This window comes from Lactuca sativa, chromosome 6 (genome assembly GCF_002870075.4).
Source record: "Lactuca sativa cultivar Salinas chromosome 6, Lsat_Salinas_v11, whole genome shotgun sequence".
NCBI lineage: Eukaryota > Viridiplantae > Streptophyta > Magnoliopsida > Asterales > Asteraceae > Lactuca > Lactuca sativa.
The window spans coordinates 111,990,197-112,013,452 of NC_056628.2; the positions used below are offsets into that span (position 1 = coordinate 111,990,197).

The 23,256-nt window shown below is 31.1% G+C and overlaps 3 protein-coding genes across 4 annotated transcripts; all 3 read right to left on the bottom strand.

Moving 5' to 3' along the window:
• Positions 1-1,877: 1,877 nt before the first annotated feature.
• Positions 1,878-8,594, bottom strand: LOC111898314 (type I inositol polyphosphate 5-phosphatase 2). Of its 2 annotated transcripts, XM_023894228.3 has the most exons (12): positions 8,438-8,594; positions 8,246-8,345; positions 7,333-7,428; positions 6,861-6,939; positions 6,644-6,748; positions 5,805-6,178; positions 5,398-5,632; positions 4,643-4,778; positions 3,563-3,747; positions 3,271-3,379; positions 2,876-3,024; positions 1,878-2,332 (listed from the first exon to the last, which is right to left on the bottom strand). In XM_023894228.3, exons 1-12 carry the CDS (start codon positions 8,465-8,467, stop codon positions 2,155-2,157), a joined length of 1,776 nt encoding a protein of 591 aa, XP_023749996.1. In that variant the 5' UTR covers positions 8,468-8,594; the 3' UTR covers positions 1,878-2,154. The 2 variants fall into 2 exon arrangements, with proteins under 2 accessions (XP_023749996.1, XP_023749997.1); XM_023894229.3 differs by lacking the exons at positions 8,246-8,345; positions 8,438-8,594 and adding an exon at positions 7,651-8,210.
• A 1,008-nt stretch (positions 8,595-9,602) lies between these two features.
• Positions 9,603-12,933, bottom strand: LOC111898317 (uncharacterized). The gene is made up of 4 exons (XM_052764997.1): positions 12,726-12,933; positions 11,533-12,612; positions 11,395-11,486; positions 9,603-11,276 (listed from the first exon to the last, which is right to left on the bottom strand). Exons 1-4 carry the CDS (start codon positions 12,931-12,933, stop codon positions 9,603-9,605), a joined length of 3,054 nt encoding a protein of 1,017 aa, XP_052620957.1.
• Positions 12,934-15,345: 2,412 nt separating this feature from the next.
• Positions 15,346-22,045, bottom strand: LOC128126857 (uncharacterized). The gene is made up of 13 exons (XM_052764998.1): positions 21,902-22,045; positions 21,547-21,814; positions 21,337-21,430; positions 21,120-21,247; positions 21,008-21,036; positions 18,234-18,430; positions 18,022-18,142; positions 17,770-17,949; positions 17,616-17,684; positions 17,330-17,535; positions 17,251-17,266; positions 15,661-15,725; positions 15,346-15,433 (listed from the first exon to the last, which is right to left on the bottom strand). The coding sequence occupies exons 1-13, from the start codon at positions 22,043-22,045 to the stop codon at positions 15,346-15,348; spliced, it is 1,605 nt and encodes a 534-aa protein (XP_052620958.1).
• Positions 22,046-23,256: the final 1,211 nt, after the last annotated feature.

A 23,256-nucleotide genomic window follows, 5' to 3' on the forward strand; every position in this document is an offset into this window, starting at 1 on the left:
CATCCCAAGTCAAAACAACAGTGTATGCTAGGGTTGCAGTCTCTGGACGTTTCCTTAAGGATCCTATGCTATCAAACTTTAGGATCTCTACTCTTATCCTTTCCACTTCCCCGAGCAATTTCATGTTGTCCTCCTATTGTTGAGGCATTTGTTGTGTCAACATCTTCATCACGGAGAAGAGTTTATTATTGGAGATCAAAATAGGAGGATCTTGGAATCCCAGGGATCCTGGATTCCTGTGGCTAGTGATTCAAGAGGTGCTCATTTTAGAAGCATCAAAAATTTCGTTCTAACCAGGAGGTCCATTTGGAGGTGGTGGAAGACCTTTTAAATAAATGGGAGGAGTAGAGGAAGGAGATAAGGTTGATTACCTAGACATGATTTTCAAGCATTATGAACACCACGACCCAACGGTGGTCGCCAATCTATTTTGGTTAAAACCCGATTTAGAAGATATCAACAAAATTTTATGAGAGGCTATAGTGTTGCGGCTAATATGGATATAAACTTGAGATTTAAAATGACACAAATGATTTACTAGGAAAGACCTTGATCCTTGCTAGGATCTTCGGCACAAAACCTTGGGAGGTGATAATGATCACCTGTCTTGTTTAATTTTATTGATGGAAAAGCAAGTTACAGAAATGAGATTGAAATTACGAGAATAACTGTTTCAATGAGTCTACGTTGTGTTATAGTGTGATTTATACATGTGTATTTATATCCTAGGTCGAATAACTAGAAGTCTAATATTACCGGGATCCTATTGAAGAAGTATTTGCACGTTTCCTTGACTTGGTATTTTCGGGTCTTAAGCTTGATTGAAATGATTATACATAGTTGTTGAGTATTTTGTTGACTAATTATACACACATGAAGAATAAACAAGAAATATATATGTTAATTTCGTTAGGAATTAATAATGGTGATGGTTAGAATCTTGATGTATGTTTCAGGATCTTGAGACTCTTTTAAAATCTGGGATCCTTAATAGGTTTAAGGATCTTGACCCCTAAAACATATCTTTTATGTATCATATTAATATTCTTGATTTACTAATATTGACGTGATGAGAAAAACATTAATGGACTATACATATCTTGTATGTATCATATTTATATTCTCGATGTAATGCTCTAATACCATGTTCATTAGTGTTTATCGAATCACGTCAAATGCACTACATCAAGAGTATAAATATGATATAAAAAAGATAATAGGGTTATAGTTGTTTGGGATAAATACAAAGGGTCATATAACAAAAATAAAATACAGTAAATAAAAATTTTATCGTTATGGAATATAAGTGATTACCCTACTCTAGGTAATCATTTACTAAGAAAGTTATAGAAAATGAATTTCTACTTAAAGTTGGCTAATTATACTAGTTTTTAGTTGGGCTTTCACAATTATTTTCGAAGACTCCGTTGAACATGTGAAACAAAATTAGTTAGTTCAAGCACATATTAGTGTAGCATTCAAGACAAATTTCGCAAAAGCTTTCAGCTGATTTTGAATAGTTTAGCTCAAAAAAAGACAACATCATAAGTACTTGAATACTTGAATGTTAAATTTAATGGAAATGGCAAAATTGGTACGGTATTTGCAGAAATCTGGCGACTTTTTTTTAATCATGTAAATGTCTATTTCATGGTCCTTCGAGTTTAAATGTGAATAATTCATGTTTAGCTTATTTTCTACTACATTTACTTGTTAAAAAAGAGGTTTGGTTATTCTTCTAGCAATTATAACCCTTAAGTTTCATGACACTATGTCGCCACAAGCACAATATATAATAGCTCGCTAGGGGACTACATGAAAGCATAACTCTCACATTGAGCCGATTTACATGCGATCAGAATCTCACATATTGCAACTTTTAAGATTCAAAAGTTTCACCATTTCAACAAAATATGTTGACATAGTTTTTTTTATGTAATATCAAGATTCTTATATAAAAGGACTAAACTTATGAGTTACTATATTATTACAAATACATGTCGTAATTAACTGTAGAAGCACCTTCCATTAATTTTTTTGCAAAAGCAACATCAATAATAATATCATCAATGAAAAAGAATTTATAACTTAAACCTCTTTGGGATAATTTTAACTCCTTTGGGGTAATTTTAACTCCTCCATGCATGATTATATTTATATTTGGATGAATGGAATAGTCAAATCAAGAGCTCGACGAATCTTTGTAGGGTCAAATACTTCAACCACAACTGAAAAAACTGATCTAACGGGCCGATGATCGGACATTTGTGAATCCAAACTATCATAACGAAGTTGTTCAATGCCTTTCCCCTTCCATAAAATCCGATCACACCTGCATTTTATGAGTAAGATTCATTATATTTTTCACTCGATAATCATATCCATTTTGACTTTTTCCGGACCTTTAGCTTTTTTTTTTTACAAAATGTGAATAGGAATATTATGTATTAACAACCAACAAGGTGTTGTTGTGTAGAAAGAGGGTGATATTTTTCACTAAAACTTAGCTTATTTTTAAAATCTTATTTTATATTTATTTTAAATTTATTTATTTATTTACTTTTTATTTCATAACAAATATAACAAAGATATGTCACTCTTTTATTAAAAGGACGAATGGAATTTAATACTTTCACCCATACCCTAGACATTCAGAAATCCACGGAAGGATTTGTCATAATTAAAATTCTACTTTTACTTCCGAAATTTTAAATAGGAATGAGCACAAATAATTTCAGTTTGTAGCTATAGAAAAAAGGACATAAGGATCTTCTATTTTTTTTTATTATTATTTTAAGTTTTGCATAGCATGAGACATATTTAGCATTAGAAAAGTTGTTTGGTTGACCTTAAAACTGTCAAAATGTTCACATACCATGCTGGTGTTCTTCTTTTCTCCCCTTCTTTAGGAATTTCACCTATATAGTGATCCGAATTGATTTCATACTTGTAAGTGGGTGGGAAGTTGATAACACCTTCCTTCCATCCCTCGAAGACACACCCACTTCTAAGTTCTTTGCATAGCTGTCATTAACATTAAACTATAATTATTTTGGATGACGAAGAGAATAAGGGCTTTCATGTCTTTTGCACAGATTAAAGACTGAAAGCGAGTCTTTGTTATATCTTCTTAATGTTATAGAAATTCAAAATTTTGTCCTGTTACATTGTAATGAACATCAAAGGCAATAGGTCGCCATGCTCTTTTATCACCTAACAAACAAACAAGCCATATGCTAAACTTTATAATCATGAATCTAATTAACTTGCCTGATCACTGTATAACAGTTTCTCCCACTGCTTTAGGGCAACGAGTTTTCTGACGTCTGCATCTGCCATATTGATACGATAATTCAAATCGCCAAACCAGAATATCTGGCTGTTTAATGGAGAAAAAAACGACTTAGTATCAAAAGTATGAAAATGAGGCTTTCTCGGTTAAGTCCTATTTTTTTTAGAAATATACACTATTTTTTTTATCAATCTACATCATTTTCTAAAATATTATTTAAACCATCGTTCATCTAGACAACACTTGAAAGAAAAAAAAACATGGCCTTACTCATGAGATGGAATTGTTTTAGGTTGATCATGGTCTAATACCGATAAGAAATGAGTTCGTCTCAAGATCTCGTTAACATCAGAGTTGCGCCGCCCATCATCCCCGTCCTTGTGTCCGGAGCTCAAATGAGAACAAACGAAACATATTCGTGTTTGATAAAGAGACATGCTAACGGAAATAGATCCCTGTATCAAAAACTTTCGATTACTTTCTTCTCAATAAGAAGGTTTAGATGCATAGCATTTTACATTTATTTATATTTGTGTTATAGTATATTAATATATTACTTTCACTTCTTGGCATTATAAAGTTACAACATTATACTCAAGGTTCTAAATAATGTTAGGTGTGACTTGTCGACAATGACAAGCCTCAAGTTTTTACGAGCTATGGTGAACCATGTCGATTGTAAGCCATGAATTAAGGCGATAATTTTGTATATAACTAATATTTATATATATTTTCTACTATTATTCATTTTTATATACATATATGACTTAAGGTGGTATTTTGTTAAAGATTGACATCAAATAGAAGCCTTCAAGCCATGACGAAGCTATGACGAACTTTTTAGAACCTTGATTATACTTTCATTTTTTTCTTATTAAGACACTGTATGAGTTATCTATTAGAAAAAGACATTTTATTTTGAAAAATCTACCCTTATAATATTGTACTTTTCCTTATTTTAATATAAAGAAATTAAAGTGTTAAAGAAATGACAATGCTATAATTATGTAGATTTTCTAAATTACATTGTATTAAGAGGATATGAGTGTACGTTGAAGTTTTTCAAATTATGACACTATATGTTGAAAATTATAGAAGCATATGAATGTACTTTCAAATTTATTTTTTAATCAGGAAATTGAAAATTTTACCTAGTTATAGGAGTGATAATTATTTTGAATTTGTCTGCTACGACTCGACTCGATGTATTTATTAGAGTAGAATGTTGTAATAGGAGGAAAGGAAAGTAGGATGTTATAATAAACAAATTAATTGAAGTACATTTTTATTTATAGTTCACATACAAAGACTTCTAATCATGAGTTGATTCAACAAGATGCAAAAAGTTACCTTATTTCCCATATAGCCCATAAGCCCGATGCCAATGGGCGTTACTTTTACATTGCTGATATTCCTTCTCAACCTTCTCCGAACCCAAATTGAAAGGTATATACCAACCATCTGTTTACTCACGATTCGAACATACCTAATACATAACAAGTACTTTTGGTTTAGTTTGGTCTAGCACTGTTAAGTTCAATTTGTCATATTACAAACTAATGTGTATAAAAGAGAGTTTAAATTAATTAAGATAATCATGCTTTATATATTCCGAAAAGGGAGATTGTTTCTTTTTTCATATAAAGGACAAAATAATAGGAAATACGGAAAAGCACTTATAGGTTCACCATTTTATCAATTTAATCACATCACTATTTTTTGTATTATAACATTGTACTCTTTGAACTGTTACTAAAGTGACCATTGTTGTTGCTCACACAATTTTGAGAAATGATAAATACATTCTGTCATTTATTGATATTGCCACAAAACTATTAGTTTCTTTACTTGAGTTATTATGGTTAAAGTGATAAAACAGAACCGTTTATTAGCTAAATCGATATAATGGTCGCCAAAATCGATATGGTAAAAGTATGTTATCATTGTATATATTTTTATAATTATATCAAAATAGGGCAATAAGAAAGATGTTTTTCTTAAAATATGCGTAACAATTCAATCTCTACCAAAAATAGTTGGACAACTAAATTCGATAATCTAGTGGAAATACAAGGTATTTTTTCCTTCAAGGTTGAGAAACACACCTATCAATTTTTCCGCCACTTTTTATCTGTGGATTTCCTTGCTCGACTTCTATTCTGTCCATGAGAGAATCATCATCTTCTTCCATTACTAGTTCGGATACATTATATAGAGAATCAAAAAGATCATCCCTCTCTTGTTTCTCCGTCCAAAGCAAACCCACGTCGCACGAGCTATGCCGCAACATTCTCAAACCCCCAAGATCAACCACATTACCTCGTGGACCGAAATTGTTAGCTGTCAAGTAGGAACAAGAATATTATGGTTAGTTGTGCTAGCAAAAGTCAGTGTAGTATATATATTCCATCTTAACTACTATAAAGATACAAATACTTTGTAATTCTAATGAAGAATACAATTCATATGATTTGGTTGTTGAAAGCTCTCTAATACTCAAAGTGTCGCTTACATTCATGTGTGAACCAATCTTTACGAACTTGATCCGAGCTACTTAGCACTCTACGTAAGTTGTTACCGGAGAAACATATATCGTGTTTTCTATCCGGTGTGTATTCGGGCCAATCGAGGCCGTTGAATCCCGTTAGCCCGATCATCGAAGTAATCTCTTTCCTTTCGGGATCAGTTATTTCGGTTGATAGAAAATCCACACTGCTTTTGATCTCGGTAACAGGAGAGGTCGGGGCACTATAGCTTTTAGGTATGTATTCGAGTTCTTGTGATTTGTTAAGAGATTTTCGAATGACTGCCTCCCATTTTATTATCGGTGCTCGAGTCTCGGCTCCAAGCACATTCCCCGCGTTCAAAGGAACGACTTCTTGAAAACTGTTAAACGAAATTTTTGTTAGGGATTCTGGTTGCGAAAAATGTTTCACAATAGTTTGTTTTTGTTAAAAAAACAAGTCATTTAAAAAATAAATTCGAAATCCTAATAAAAAATGATATTAATTTGGATGTATCATGTGAATTAGATAACTTTTCTAATCCAAAATTCAATGTATTCTAAACATTGTTAATATCAATAACGACACAACAAAATTTCACAACGTACAAATATGAAATTTGGCTACATTGGCATTGTCCTTTTCAAGAATTTTATAATATTGGAAAAAACCAAAACTTGGTTATATTTTAATAAGTTGTTTCGATCAAAAGCACCGTGTGAACAAAAGATATAAATTTCATAAGAACGAAAAAAAACCAACAAAACTTCACAGCAATGTTACAAACTACCACCAAGTAAAAACATACGTTACCCGAAACCAAAATTACAACAATACCATTACTTACCCGAGAATATATACGTCAGCCGGTTGGTGCATACTAAGCCAATCGTCGATATCAAGGCCATCAGGAGGAAGTTTTCCCGCAACATTCCAAGTCCCGATCATTAACCTACAAGACATGATGCATGTATTGGTGTTGCAATATAATATATATACAAATATAATTTTTTAAGAATTGTGATTATGATGGAGAAGCAAATCTATCATATTTATAGCCAAACCTCAAATCTTTCGTTTTAATACAATGAAGATCCTCTGATTTCCCCCTCTTGTGTTTTACCAATGTTTTTGCTGGTGTCACTAAAAATATACAACCATTAAACCTGCTTAGAAAAGCCCTTAGCAACTATTAAGTACAAATTTTATTTGAAAATTCAATTAGGGATGAACTACAATTTGGTCACATTAGAACCAGATTAATTAGGAACTGATTTGCAATGGATTCCAGGTATATTGGATTAGCGAGAGGTTGGTACGGATAATCGACCCATTGGAAACGGAATTAATGACAGATGAACAGATGGACCAACCAATGCCAGCATTCTAATACTGAAGTAGCATTATTTTGCCTTTTGTTTTGTCATTATTTGAATATCTTATAATCTATAACATCTACTGCTTTACATTTGCTTTTGATTTTTATTTAATGATTAAAACAAATTATTTTACAAGAAAAAAAAACGAGATAATTACCATTTGAAGTTTCACTCGAGCATGTAGACATGTTCCTCTCTATTCTAGGAGAATTCTCCTCGTTAAAACCCATATGTTCGCGTTTATGAGAGGAACCTGCAAAAACGTTCAAACCATGATAACTAAAAAGTAAGGCCTGATATGTTTTTCTACAGAAGCAATTTTTGCGTATTTTTCCCTTTTGGTGGGTACACGTTTCTCAAGTGCACGTATTCTTATGCAAACATGGAAAAAGACAAATGACATTTAATCACTTTCAAAACAAACAACACCTAAGTCTCCTAGCTTTGTTACATATGGTAGGATGTGATTTGTTACCTATAACATGATTGCCACATGCAAATTAAGTTGTACGACGTTTTAGAAGCATTAGAAATAATGGTACTAAGAATGATTTCAACGATATCTAAACTAGAACTTTTTTCCCATCTACTAAGGCTTAGGGGTATCCTCACGCGTGATTTGTGAATGATGATGAGGCCACGTAGGTATGTTACCATTCCACAGCCGATCCACTAGGTTGTGGAAACCGTGTTCAGTGAAGAGGCAAAAGGAAGAGAGAGAGAGAGAGAGAGAGAGAGAGAGAGAGAGAGAGAGAGGGACCGGATAGCCCAACCAATCCAATGCATCGTCTCTATCCATCTTCATAATCACTTCACAGCCAACTCACCGGTGCTTGGGGCGGTGTTCACGCGGCTTATGGGTTGCCACATAGGATCTCACGCATGGTTTCGAGGAGCATACTGGACAGCCTAAGATAAGACAAGGGCTCGACTCACTCTCTCTTTTGTGAATATGACATAAATGACCTTCTCACCGTGATGAATATAGCCCTAGAAGTCTTCTTAAGTCCCAATATTAAAGTCAGCCTAAGACTAGAAAAATTAAAGCTTTTTCACGATCCAAAACATACCATCATCTTCACTTTCAGTATCCATTTCGTCTTCACTAAAATCATTATTCTTTGGATGAATATTTAACCATTTTTTCATCACAATTGACGGCCAAAATGCCTACAAAAAGACACATCCTTCAAACATAAAAACCAAAGAAAGAAAAAATAAAATAAAATGAAGAAAAGCGATAAAGTTTTCTCGAAATGTACCACAGATCGTTTCCCTCTTCGAACATGCATACTTCCAAAGAATTATCAAAATCCCTGAAGAAAAAATGTGAACTTTAAGAAACAGATGAATGTGAAGTTTATTTAAATGAATTCATGGTTCCAGAAGCCACGTTTATATAAATAATTGGTCCAACACAGAAACTCACAAAACTCAACTTGCAAGAAAAATCAATATTTTGGACCTCACTACAAAAACTTACATGAAACATCACAATCTTTTCAAATAACGACATAAAAACAGCCAAATAGTTCCAAGACATCATTTTCAAACACAACTTCAGATCGATGAGATAAACCAATGACTATTAAATACTCTTCGAGTTTCATTTAGATTTGCAGAAACCACTAAATTAAGCTTTAAACATATTTAATCCAAGAAAAGTGGTTTTTTGTATTAAATATGTTTAATGAGATGAACAAAAACATAGATTAATATCTTACTCGTGGTCCCTAATGTAGTTAATGCAAGATCACCAACCAAAACATCACTCAAATTATGATTTGTTTAGACGGAAAAATTTAGAACATGTTAAAAATGTATTAATTCAACTGGGCCAAACTCACTTGACAAAGACAAAATTGTACTTGACATAATATAATAACTACAAAGGGTTAACGGCAACAACGTCGATATTAACGCCATCTTCACAAATCCCAAAACAACATTTTTTTTTGTTTTATGTCATACGTCAGTCTTGTAATTATTTTTTTATAATATTAATATTTACACCATTAGAGCAAATTACAACTACTTTAATATATATTACACATATTAGGTTAAAACCCGTGGAACCTACGGCTGTTATTTCTAAATTGAATTTAAAAATTAATTATTTAATAAAATAATATTTCAATAATTCTTATAACTTATAAATTGTAATATTGAATATATCAATAAATTATTTAATTTGTAAGTATTTAATTACAAAGTAAATGGGAAGTATTTAATTCGGAATGAAGATTTTTGAAAACTCTTTTTTTTTATGCATGATTCTTGTTGGACATATGCAGATGATGCATTACCAATGTGTGTAATGAAATTAACATAAAATACAACAATATGTAATTATAAAAAAATACAGTAATATGATGGATTAAGTGTGATTTGCTAAAATTGAATAAAACGACGTTACAAAAAAGTTGGCTACAAATTTCGAAAAACTTCCTTATAAACAACATTGGAAGTTTTATTTGTGAGTTTGCCATCTTTATCTAAAATTAATAATTTTAATCCCTCTCTGCTCTGAACTCTAGATAAGGCAACATATAATTGTCCATATGAAAAAACTGGATCTTTCAGAAACAAACCAACATTTGATAACGATTGTCCTTGACTTTTATTAATAGTCATTGCAAAACATACGGCCAAAGGAAACTGTCTTCTTGTGAATTTGAAGGGAATCTTTTTTTCTGATGGAGTTAAAGACATTCTTTGAATAAAAGTCCGATTTCCAATATTAGTTCCAGTTATTATACGTGCCTCAATAACACGTTTGCCCAATGATAACACCTGTAGTCTTGTGCCATTACATAAGCCGTTTTTCTGATCAATATTTCTCAGTAACATTACTGGAACACCAATTTTTAAAACTAACTTATGATTTGGTAAACCGGATACTTTGAGACCATTTAATACATCAGGAGAGTATAGATTTGCATCAAATTGATCATGGAGAAATTCGGATTCACATATGCTGTCTGAACTTAAATATTCAACTTCATCTCCTGGAAACTTCTTAAGCAAACGGTCGTTTATTTTCTGGACAACTTCATTTTTCGGAACAAGTATCGCTCTTTCTTGGAAATAATTTATATCGCTATAGTTCTCTAAAATTGAAGGATATACAAACTCAATTAAGGAACCTATAGGATCATGTGAATCGTTAATGAGAATATCATCCGGAATATCGATAATCGTTTCACCGTCGTTCGGACCACCAAGTTTTCCTTCTCCTATATCCAACAACCAATTTGCAAAATCTCTTATTTTTCCTATATCTGATTGATCCCTTCCAACAGTTAGCCTCATGTTTTTTGTTAATCTATGGACTTTGCAATGTTCCCATAAATATGAAGAACTCAAAGAAGCATTTACAATGTTCTGTCTACTGCCACCTGGAACAACAGGTAGAATTTGTCTAAAATCTCCTCCAAAGACAATAACTTTCCCTCCAAATGGAATATTTGAGCTTGTTGAATTTACGCACCTTAGTAAATCCTTCAAAGTTCGATCTAAAGCTTCAAATGCATGCTTATGGACCATAGGTGCTTCATCCCAAATTATTAAAGAGGTTTTTCTTATTAAGCTTGCCAACTCACCATCTGGATTTATGTTACAAAAAGAATCATCTGTAAGCTCAAATGGAATTATAAATCGAGAGTGTGATGTTCTACCACCAGGCAATAATAAGGAAGCAATACCGCTTGAAGCAACATTTAATACAATATTTCCTTCAGATCTAATTGCTGCAGATATTGTTTTCCATAAAAAAGTTTTACCCATTCCACCATAACCGTAAACAAAGAAGACACCTCCTTTATTTTCTTGAATAGCACTCATGATGTTTAGTAAAATATTACGTTGCTCATTTGTTAATGCAAGAAACATACGATCATAGTCATTCTTTATCACGGGAACGTCGTAATCTAGCTCCTCGGTGATAAGCCGATTGTTTGAAGAAGAAACGGATTCAACATCTGGGTATGGCATGTTTTTGAAGTTTTTGAGTGTAGAGTTGTTTCGAAGTAAAATTTGTTGTATTTCGAACAAAGTTAAGTTCTTAAGTTCATCTACTCCGAGTGACAATTCTGCACGAAACTATTAAATAATTAATAAAATTTGTCGTCGATATTTAATAATTTTATTAATAATGATTTAATGGTTGTTGAATAATAAAAATAAATTAATTTAAAAAAAATAAGAAAAAAGGTTATACCTGCAGACTTAAATCTTTGTCGTTGTCTATATAGAATTCCATCTGCCAAATATTCCCATGTATTTTCCCAAACGACTTCTGGTTTTGACATACTATTACACATCAACAATGTAGCAAATAAAAAGCATAGATAAAAACCAGATCCAGAATGACTTGCTTCTTTAATTGCATCAATGTATTCCTTGTCATTATCTAATAGTCCGAGTGCATAACAAGCATCTCTAAAAGAAGAATGTGTTTGACCATTTACCGTGCAAATATCATCAAATGATGTTGGTCCTTTTACTTTATTTAAAAGAATCCTTAAGAAATATGCCTCACCTAGTTTAGGTGAAACAGAATGAATTCTACCGATGGCTTTTCCTACTTTCCTTCGCTTCCAAAACCGACCATTTAATATCCAAACAAACTTTGTAGGGAATTCAACATATGTGAGTTTTCGTGCTTCACTGTCGATTGCATTACATTCCATCCAAGCTGTGAACTTTGAAGCCGCAACAGAAGGTTTGTCAAGAACATCATCAATATCATCGTCTTCACCATATATAATCTGTTGTTGATTAGGAAGATGAAAAGGTAGTCTGAAAACAGAAGGATATCTGCAATGAACATCATATGTAAAAATTCGCCATGATGCTTCACATGCTGATAAATATCTACAATCGTAATATTCAGCTATTTCATCGACCGCATCATTATTTTCACATTCATTGTTGGTTGGTACAACAGCAACTGTAGCTCTATCAGGACCCTTATTTATGTATTTAAACAAATACTTTATAGAAGATCCCTGATTGCACCATTCAATATTAATATGTGCCTGATATCTTTTCAATAGATATTTGTTGTATAGAACAACATTTCTATTATCCAACCTTACACCTGATTTTTCTACAAAATGACCATTGTTTCTTCGCCTATATAACAGAAAACCATTTTGATGAACAGACGAATGATTACTGAATTGTTTTGGAAAGTTTTTAGAGCACTTTTTATCCACCATGCATGGACAATTCATATTTTCAGCTCCACATGGACCATGAACCATAAACTCATTTACAAGTGAATACAATCCAGGATCTTCGATTTTGTCTGGTATCTCTGCTGAAATTATCGGATCGATAAGTTCAACAGTTGGTAGCTTGTTGTCAGAATGCATGAATAGACATATATGACTATGCGGCAAACCTCTTTTTTGGAATTCAATGGTATAGACATCTGTAAAAGAGTTTGCCAAAAAAAGTAAAATGTGATTAGATATTAAAACATATTTAAAATATAATAATAAGATCAATGTTTTATAAAAAATTTAAAAATATTGTTTTAACTACATGCTTGAACTTTGCCGAAAATTTGATTATCCCTTAAGTCTTTAATGAATGCATCAAGCTTGATCTTGAACAACCTACATAGTATATCAGGCCTGTCTTCTGGTTGAAGTGAAGTATCCGTAAGAAACCTTTTAATCTCAGGCCATTTGGGATTACACGTAAAGGTTATGAAGAAATCAGGATATCCAAACCATTTGCATAGTGGCATGGCATCCAAATAGTTTTACAGCATATAACGTGCACCTCTGGTAAAGGATGAAGGTAATATGACACGTTGGCCGACATTCGAGATATCAGTCGTTCCTTGAGCTTTTTGGTTATGTAAATTTTCATAAGAATCACATCTAAGAACATGTTGTTGCCTACGTATGTAGTACATTCTCTCCGTTTCCATCATAGTGTAGGTATCTACCAGAAATTGTTGAAACAACCTTCTTGAATTAAGTATGAGAGAAAACGAATGATCTCTGTCTTGAATCCTATTAGCGATATATTCTCTCATTGTACATTTCGCACGCTTGCTGTTGTTCGTAAATGACACACCTCTATGAAGAATGTCAACACTATAACCATCATCCCCATATGGAAATAGCAATGGATATTGGAGAGGAAGATACGAAGGATGCAATTCACTGATACGTTGTAGACAACCATTTTTTGTTTGAACGACGATATCCCTCTTCTCGATTGAATCCGAAATGTCACCAATTATTAAAGCAGCAACCTCAGAAGCAGTCGGTAGGTTATATGTTCTTCCATCTTGCTCCCTTCTCCCGATAAGTCGTAATTTCATATCAACTTCTAGATTTTTCTGAAAAGTATCTCTTACCATCCTATAAGATCTAACCAACACATTATAAGAATCTCATCGATTCCCCCATAATCGATCGCAATCAACAAAGAATGAAAGGTTAGTAGAATATTTCATCTACGATGTCGTGTCGTCGTCCGATTTGGTCATATTCAGGTTTGAAAAATACGATCTGAAGGTAGACTCTCCTTCTTCCTGTACCACAATCAATTATTTCCATGATGACCATCATGACTAATCAACCTGGTTTCCAACCTAGGGTTTATTCGATTAACATCTGCTCTTTCCCCAATTTCAACCAATCGTGGGTTCGAATGATTTCAGGGGTTAAAACCCTAGATCTCCAATGAAACAATGAAGGTAAAATCATGTGATAGACGAAAACCGTGATGATTAAAAATTGATTATTGATCATAAACATCTATTCCAACATATTTTTTTATTGATCAGTAAAATGAAAGTTTATTTAGATTTCGGTAACACTTTTTGTTCTAGTATTTCCATAGGTCGATTAATGATTTTTTAATTGCAACTGTTTCACAAGATATAAAAGATTTTGATCTATTATTTGTATATATTATAACATATGAAGATCTTCAAAAACCAAGAACACATAAGTTTGTTTGAACTTGTATGAAACAGTTTGTTGTAAATTTCAACCATAAATTCATAGAGAAACCAGTGTAGTGTAAACTCATAATACTAACCTGACATAGTGATATGGAAATCTTGCAGGAAGTAAGACAGGTTTAAAATGAAAAGCAGTTGATTTGTGAACTGGAATGAGGATTAGAACTTGAATGAAGCACCCTGATGTACGTTTGATGAAAAAAGAATCGCAGAACCAATTCAAAAATAAAGAAGACGAATGAAGAAAACGTAAATTTTCGGTTTCACGTTGTGAGGTAAAGTTATATATATATATATATATATATATATATATATATATATATATATATATATATATATATATATATATATATATATATATATATTGGAAAAAAGTTTTGATTTTATGATTTTGTTGTTGTTGCATCTTTATTGGATAAAATTTTGTTCCTGATTTTTTGGGATTTATAAGATTACAACTGAAATTTAGTTTAATATAAGATATTCATCTAAAAAGGGAGTATAGAATATTAGGAAATAGAATCTTGAATATACGAAATTTATAGATGATCATTAAATATGCTGACACGATTACTTAAATTAATAATAATACATAGAAAAAGTATTTAGTAGATGAAATAAATAACAAAATTCAAATATATATATGTATCAATAAAAACTAAGAAATAATATTCACATTGTTTGAACGGGTTGACATTTTAGTGAAAAACCTAATTATCAAACATTAAATTTTGGATGACTTGTTAGAAGGTACATCATCAAATGATAGACTACTAATTATAACATTGTATTTTGGAAGTACATTGCTATAATTTAGATAACAAAAGTAAAATACTACAATTACAAGAATGTATTTTCAAACTACAATGCTATAATTTTTGTAATTATTTATTATATTAATGTAAAAGCACTAAAATAAACAAATCATAAAAACCTTATATGTCTGTTTACTGAAAACTATATTGAACCCTATTTTGGAATCCAGTCTGCCAAGTGTATGATGAAAAGACAGAAATAGATTATGCTGTTAATTATAAAACCAAGATTATCATAACTATATCCAAGCCGAGGCTGGTTTAAGAGAAACAAACAAACATACATTCAAATTTGATTAATACTTGGACAATGAATGTAAAATATTGTAAAAAAATATTTACCTAGTGTGTGGTTTAAAAAAACTTATAGAAAACCAAGTTTAATTAGCTGTAGGACAATGAGAGCTTCCAATCGTGCATCACGATTATGCAGGTACTCAATCTTAAAAATCCTAAAAAATCATAGAGACATATAAATTTAGTTTAGTAGTTTCACTGATTCCTAAAAAAAATGGGCTAGCAAGCATATTTTATAAAATTACTTAATTTGATTTAATTTAATTTACTAATCCATCTTTCCATGATGGGTTCTTGTAGCCAATTGAGAATGCGGGGATGGAAGTCAAATAACCAAAACTAAAGTTTTAAGAAACTTTGACATAACCATTGTGTATGTTACATAACAAATCCTTCTTTATGATCTCTTTTATTGGAGTAATATTCATCCATTTCTTTCTCGTTTGTCTGCAGTTAATCAATAGAAAGCTGGATTAAAAGTTAAAATGGAATAAAAACTGAAATTAGGAATAAAAACTAAAAGTTGTCCCATGTTAATTATAGGATTAATTTTTTAAATCATAATTCATAGGATGGAAACATTACATACAAAGGCTTCCTCTCCAGCCCCTTCACAGTTTAGGAGATGTATGCATTATGTTGTCCCTTCTTTTTTATCTAACTTCATTAATATTAATTCACGTCAAAGACCAAAAAAATAAAAAGGCAAGACACCAAGTATTACTTTACACAAATGGGCACAAACAATCCATAATTGAGATTTTGATATTTCTTTAATTAAATTTAAGTAAAGTAAACCCAACACCAGATGATAAATCCACCACCAGGAAGTCCTACATGTACCATGAATGAACAAACTTAGAACTTAGGATTCTTACATTCTTTGACTTTTGGGAAGGCTAAGCTCCAAAAGGTTCATCAACTCACCGGTCAATTGCTCTAAATAACTTGAAGAAGACAACACATAAACCCACAACTATTACAAAACTGATTATTTTAATCAGATTAAAATAAATAAATAAAGATGATCTAGGTTGTTTATTCTTTTTCGTTATTTTTGTTTGAAAATATTACTCAATCATGTATAATCCTAACCTAATAGAACCAGAAAACCTAAAAATCATAATCAAATAATATGCCCTTATCAATTTTTATTATATATTGACTAAGACACCTGCAAACCATGTTTTTCTTAAAATAGAGATTTCGTCAACACTATTAACATGTTTTATGAAAATGACTTTTGTTGTCTTATTTGTTGTCTCAAAAAGACTTTTGCATTCTTTTTACATGTACTTATTATAGCATCCTAATTTCATTTATTATTATCACAAAATTGTACTTTCATAAATATACCAAGTTATAACATTATAATCCAAATGTAAAACAATTTTCATTTGTATAATAAGGTAAACTTTTATAAGTATAATAGGGGTAAAATGGGTAAAATAGTCATTTTATCAAGAAATAACAGTTTAGACTTCATTTATTTTACTTTTTAAATAAAAGAGCCAATCTTTGCTAATTAAGAGTGTAAATAAAAACTATTTACAAAACAAAAATTGAATATTAAAATAAAACATACTACTACACCAGTAGATACGAATAGCAATACACTTCAAAGGGGAAAATCAACAATAGCATTATGCTTAAAGGAAGAGACAGAAAAAGGCATTATACTTTTTAACTAAAAGGGGTAGCCAAAAAATCATAAAAACCTTATACTAATTAACAACCTGGATGAGCTGTAACATTTGAACAATAATAACCCCATAGGCAATATCGGCCAAAAATTTAAAATATTAAGAAAAAATTCAAAAAATATTTACAAGCAAATAAACTTCAAAATATATTTTATTTGAGTTATAACCAAAATCAACTAACTTGTCCACTTTAAAACAATAAAAGTATCCAAAAATATTCAAAACCAATAATATTTCACATCCTAAATACCCCAAAATAAAAATCATACCAAGCAATCAAAATATCTTTATAACCAAAACAAATGATCAAAATATATTAAATGTGTCTTATAACCAATAGCAACTCACTTTTCCATTTTTGGAATCAAGAGTGGAGTTTCCTCTGCGGTTGACTTTCTTTTAGCCTTAGTTGAACTTAAATCATCTCCAGAATCAACATCATAAATTTCTTGGAGGTTGCGCTTCAAATCACCTGATATTTTGCTTGGACTTGTTGCGGTTGACTTATCAACTGTTGAGGGTGTAAAACTTTCGTCTGTTTGTGAGATCACATCCTAATTTAAAAAAAAAAATAAGTGTTTAATTCCTAAAAAAAACTAATATAATTAAAAGTTTATAAAAGAAAATGAAAAACCTTTTGAACAGGCTGTACAACATCATCGGATTCCAAAGCAACTTGATTTAAGGAGACATATTGAATACTCTAAAAAATAAAATGGAAATATGTTAATCGTTATGTATTTTAACAGTAAAGAATTGTAAATTTTCAACAATAAAAGATTACATACCATAAGTTCTATTTTACTTTCCAATTCAGAAACAATGGACATATCTTCTGTAACTCTGAGAACTGTGTAGATGTTATTATAGTTGTTGACATTGTATTCTGTAATATCTACAACAAAACCAAACTTGCGGTTTTTCAACACGTTAAGTTGCATTGGAAATAGCGCATCACTGTCTCCGGCCTGTAAGATATATTTTAATAAATTAATAAAATAAAGTAAATCTTTTTTGATTTTAAGGTATGAATAATATACCGCATCATGTATCTTTTTCAACTCGTAGGCACTTATATTTAACAGCCTCTTTGCTTCCCTATCAAAAAGAGTCAATCCAATGGTTCCAGTACAATCTTGTACGTTGATTGGAATTATATACCTAAAACAAAAAAAAATTATGTCATTGTTAGTGTTGTTTTACAGATTGACAAAATTAATAGAAATAAATATGTGTATACTTTATAACTGACTGAAATTCAGATTTTTTGCATTGTGCATTTGTACACTCGACAACCATAGTTTCTGAAATTCCCTCAGGGTTGGTATACGAATGATTGGCTTTGGGAACAAGGTTTATTTTTTTTCCACATTTTTTGCATGCTTCATAATACCATGATAGATTCTGCCTTATATTAACAATGGAAGCAACTAATAAAAACTTCATTTCCTGTATCATATCAAATGTAAAACTTATTAAAATAAATTATGCAAAAATAAAATGTAAAACATATCAAGTAATGCAATATACCTTAATTGGTTCAGTGATCTCACATGTGACAACCCGATATTTCAACTCTTTGTAATGACCTAAAAAGTCAAGTATTGTAACCACTTTTGAGTTAATAAAATTAACTTTGATAATAAATTGTCCAAAAAGTTCTATTTAAATTCCCTCTATGTTTAAATGTCATTAAACCATGATCGTACGTAAAAAGAACGCCCAAATCCGACTTCGTATATTGAAGTTAAGATTTTTCCAAGTTCGGCTTAGCAACAGACAGCTAAAAACTCGAATCGGAGATCGAGCGACTTTTGGCCGGAATGACCTAAACGAGAATCGAAGGTCTCGACAATGGTATTTCAGCGGTAAAAAGTCTGGCAAAAACCGACGTCAGATAAAGAAGTTATGAATTTTTTACAGAAATTCCTTAATCACGTCATTTTATAATTAAATAATAAAAATAATTTCGGAATTTGCCAACGGAGTCTAAACGAAAGTTGTAGAGCGTAGTCTCACCTACGCGTGGATATAAAGACCATCGAAAACGGAGTTCGTATGAAGAAGATATGATTTTTTGAAGTTTATTAAATAAATTATATATAAATTAAATCAAAAATCCGGTAATATCCGAAGAAGGAGTCAGCATCCTCATCCGAGTTATGCGCTGCGTAACCCCGTACGCCCCGCATACCCGAGGGCCTTGGTCTCGGTCCGTCCACGTCGCCCCTATGCGAAGCTACCGACCCGCCCTATCCGATCCGTCCCATCCGAAGCCGAGGCAGTCGAGGACTCGCTCATGCATGACGTACGCGAGGGTTCCCGGAAATTCACCCCATTTCTCTCCTTTCTCTCACGATCTTGCCTCGATTTCCGTGCCCGTTCAAACACGAAGCTCTGGTCTTTTTGCTCAAGTCCCGAGGGTCGATTTTACTCCCGAGATTCCCGAGAATCCCGAGAAAAATCCGTTTCTCAAGACGAAACTCTGCCCGATTTTCCATCTCGCTATCTTCAAACTTTCAAGTGAGTTTCATACCCCTTAATTAACCTTTTTAAGATATTCTAAATGCTTTTATATGCTTTCAAGGGGGGGGAATACAAGTAAAACACACGAGTATTATCGTGTGTTACATAAAGAATTATTTTATATGCTTTTATACATATCCAAATCACATGTGATTTATAAACTTTATAGGAAACTTTCGTATATAAAATATGTTACAATAGAATTCTATCTTTTGAAATATAAATTGTTGTAATGCATGTATAAACTAAACATTTTCTTAGATTTTATGTATACTTGTCTATCTTAGGCTCTACAAAAATCTATACTTTCATAACAAGTGATTCCTTTTCTAGGTATTTCTAAACAAAAGAGACACACTTTTAGAAAACTATAATAGGTATAGTTTTACGAGGATATTGCTAACTTTTACATACTAGAAACATGATTTTCAAGAAGTCACTTTCATATACAAGAACAAACGAACATTTTAACACGTAAATCTGTTTTTATACCACGGCTTTGTGAGACATAAACTTCACGTATGTTCGAGTACACATTTCAAGTCCTGTATTATATACCAGAATCCCTTGGAGGGGGAGCATGGTGTTTGTGTATAGATCTATACGGGCTTGACAACCCGCGCCCTGATTGTTAGCTACAGTCCACCGTTTGGGGTGACAAACGTCATAACATTCCAACGCCTGAAGAACGTTGTGTATAGGCATTCCAAGTCAATAGTATGGTTATAAAACTCACATGGGGTATTAAAAATGCATTGATTTACAAGGTTTTCAAACACATTGGTTATTTCACACTTACATACATTTTAGAAACAAACATTTGTCTTGAGAGAAGGCTACTTTTATACTAGTAGAAAATATAGGATTTTCTAAACACAAACAAACAAGGACAAAACATTTCATTTCATACAAACATTGTCATTTAAATACTTATGAAACTCACCAACTTAAATGCTAATCTACTCTTTCAAAATTACTTGTATGTCCCAGGAAATCAGTAATTTCAGGTATCATTATGCTTTTGATGAAGGGATGCTGCGGCGCTAGTTTAATCTCATATTTTGACATCATATTGTAATTGGTTTTGAACATGTAACTTTTTGACAAATGTAAACTTTCAATTATATATATGATGGTTGTATTGCTTTCTTTACTATGTATTCTATTGTTACGCTACCACATGAAGTCATCCGCCCCCGAACGTTTCCGCCGTTCAGGTTTGGGGGTGTGACATCATAGACTGTTTTTAATGGAAAATTGCCCTTAAAGTCATCTGTATATGAAGAAGAGTAGCTTTGAAGTGTAGTTATGCTTTTTTCAGTTATACCGAAATTGTCATGACATTTCAACCTGTGATGTTTAATTTAGATTCATGAATATTAGGTTTTGTGTTTTTTTAAGTTAAAATACATTATAAAAAAATAAAAAACAATTGGAAACTAACTTATTTTTAAACTCATTTATTTCATAAATGTCAAAATTTATGAACAATTTCGTTACATCAAAATGACTTTTAGCTTCACCAAAACCTGTAAAAAATGTATATCCAATTAATAGAAATTATATAAAAACAGTAATTATAAAAATCTATATATAAATATTGAATACAAACCATTCCAAATGTTTAGCTTCAAAAACTGCATCACGATAACAACAAAATTAACCGTCGGGTTATTTTTTAGGTATTCTGAAATTTGATATGCTTGACTTCCAAAAATAGTAACCTTCAGATGTACAGAACTAAATAAACCAAAAAATAGTATATTAATATTAATTTGTGATTAATTAAAGATAATAAATAATAAATAAATAATAAAATATAATCTCACTCTAGGTTGCTAAGAGTGAGTTTTATATAATGCTTGGATGGTACTGAATTTGAAGTTTCAAGAGGCCTAAATGACACGATATGTCCAATAACATCTACACAACAGATAACACAACATAAACTATTGAATTATAATCGTAATATTTAAATAATAAAATGTATAACAAAAACAAATGATAAAAAATGATTTTATTAATATTTTATGACTAACCAAAGAATGTGTCTCTTGGGCATGTTTGTTCTATGATAGAATTAAAGTCAACAAACATAAATCCATTGACCGGACCCGAGAAATCATCACATTTTTTTAGGATGCTTTTCCAATCCAAAGTTAAGGTCTGTTTATGACCTGTATAACTAAAACCATTAGTAACAGCAGCCATATTGGGTTTTATAACTATATAACTTTCATCTTCCTTTAAAAGATGACGAAATCTGGAGAAATTCTGATTGAAGACACGAGCTTGGTATTGTGTACCCTGTTTAAAAAAAATTAAAAATTATTATGTTCATGAAACATGTCTAATATTGAATGATGAATAAAAAACATATCAAATACAACAAACCTCCTCGTCCATGATGATCATTTCAATCGAACAAACTTTATTATTTCTGAAAAAGTTCCAAATTTTAAGCACCCGAACCTTGATATGCGATTTTTCATCTATCTGGTCAATGTTATTTAGGTAAACCTTATTTCCTATATCCATTTTCTACAAGAAATTTAATCATTATAGAATTGTAAGGAAAATTAGCAACCTTTTAGAATGTATAGAACATCCTAACCAATAAGTAAAACAGAAAAATTAAAAATCAACACATGACAATAACAACTGACTTAATATACTCATAAATTTTTAAATACAATAATTCATTTTATAATAAAATGGAATACAAACAAAAAAAAAATAATTCATATGAAATAATGTTTTAGATTGAATAAAAGTTTTTATAATAAGATGGAACACAAATATAAAATTAACATGAAAACGACAATTATACCGACAATGCCCCTGCAACATACTAACACTAACAGATAACATAACAATGAGTAAAACAGAAAAATTAAAAATCAACACATGACAATAACAACTGACTTAATATACTCATAAATTTTTAAATTCAATAATTCATATTATAATAAAATGGAATACAAACAAAAACAAATAATTCATATGAAATAATGTTTTAGATTGAATAAAAGTTTTTATAATAAGATGGAACACAAATATAAAATTAACATGAAAATGACAATTATACCGAAAATGCCCCTGCAACATACTAACACTAACAGATAACATAACAATGAGTAAAACAGAAAAATTAAAAATCAACACATGACAATAACAACTGACTTAGTATACTCATAAATTTTTAAATTCAATATTTTTTTGAGATTGTATTTAGATAAATACAAACAAATTTTAAAATTTCATACCATCAAAACAAAAGTTACTGTGCAGGACTAACCATTTAGAATTTTAATAACTTTGTAGGTAAACTCCAATGTTTTGGCATATCATGTCAGAATTATGGGTTAATTCACTAATTTGTATTAATGAACTTGAAGCTGGATCACAACAAACATGTTAAAGAAAAAATAGTTCTCATGTTCATTACTTTTTTCGTATACATATACATTAATACGTAAATAGACAAAGTAACAGCAAATCAAAGTAAATGTAACACCAAAAGAAAAAAAATGTAATAGTATAGTTTCACATCTGAAAAAGACTATTTTTAATTTTTTTAAAGAAAATGAACTTGTAATGTTCATTAGTTTTTCGTCTTTTAAACTGAAAAGGTAGAAGAAGTAGACGATTAAGAAGAATTACAAAAAAGAAGAAGAATAGAAATCATACAATGAGAACGTGATAGATACCGATAAATAAGAACATGAAGGGAATAGAAATATTTGTAA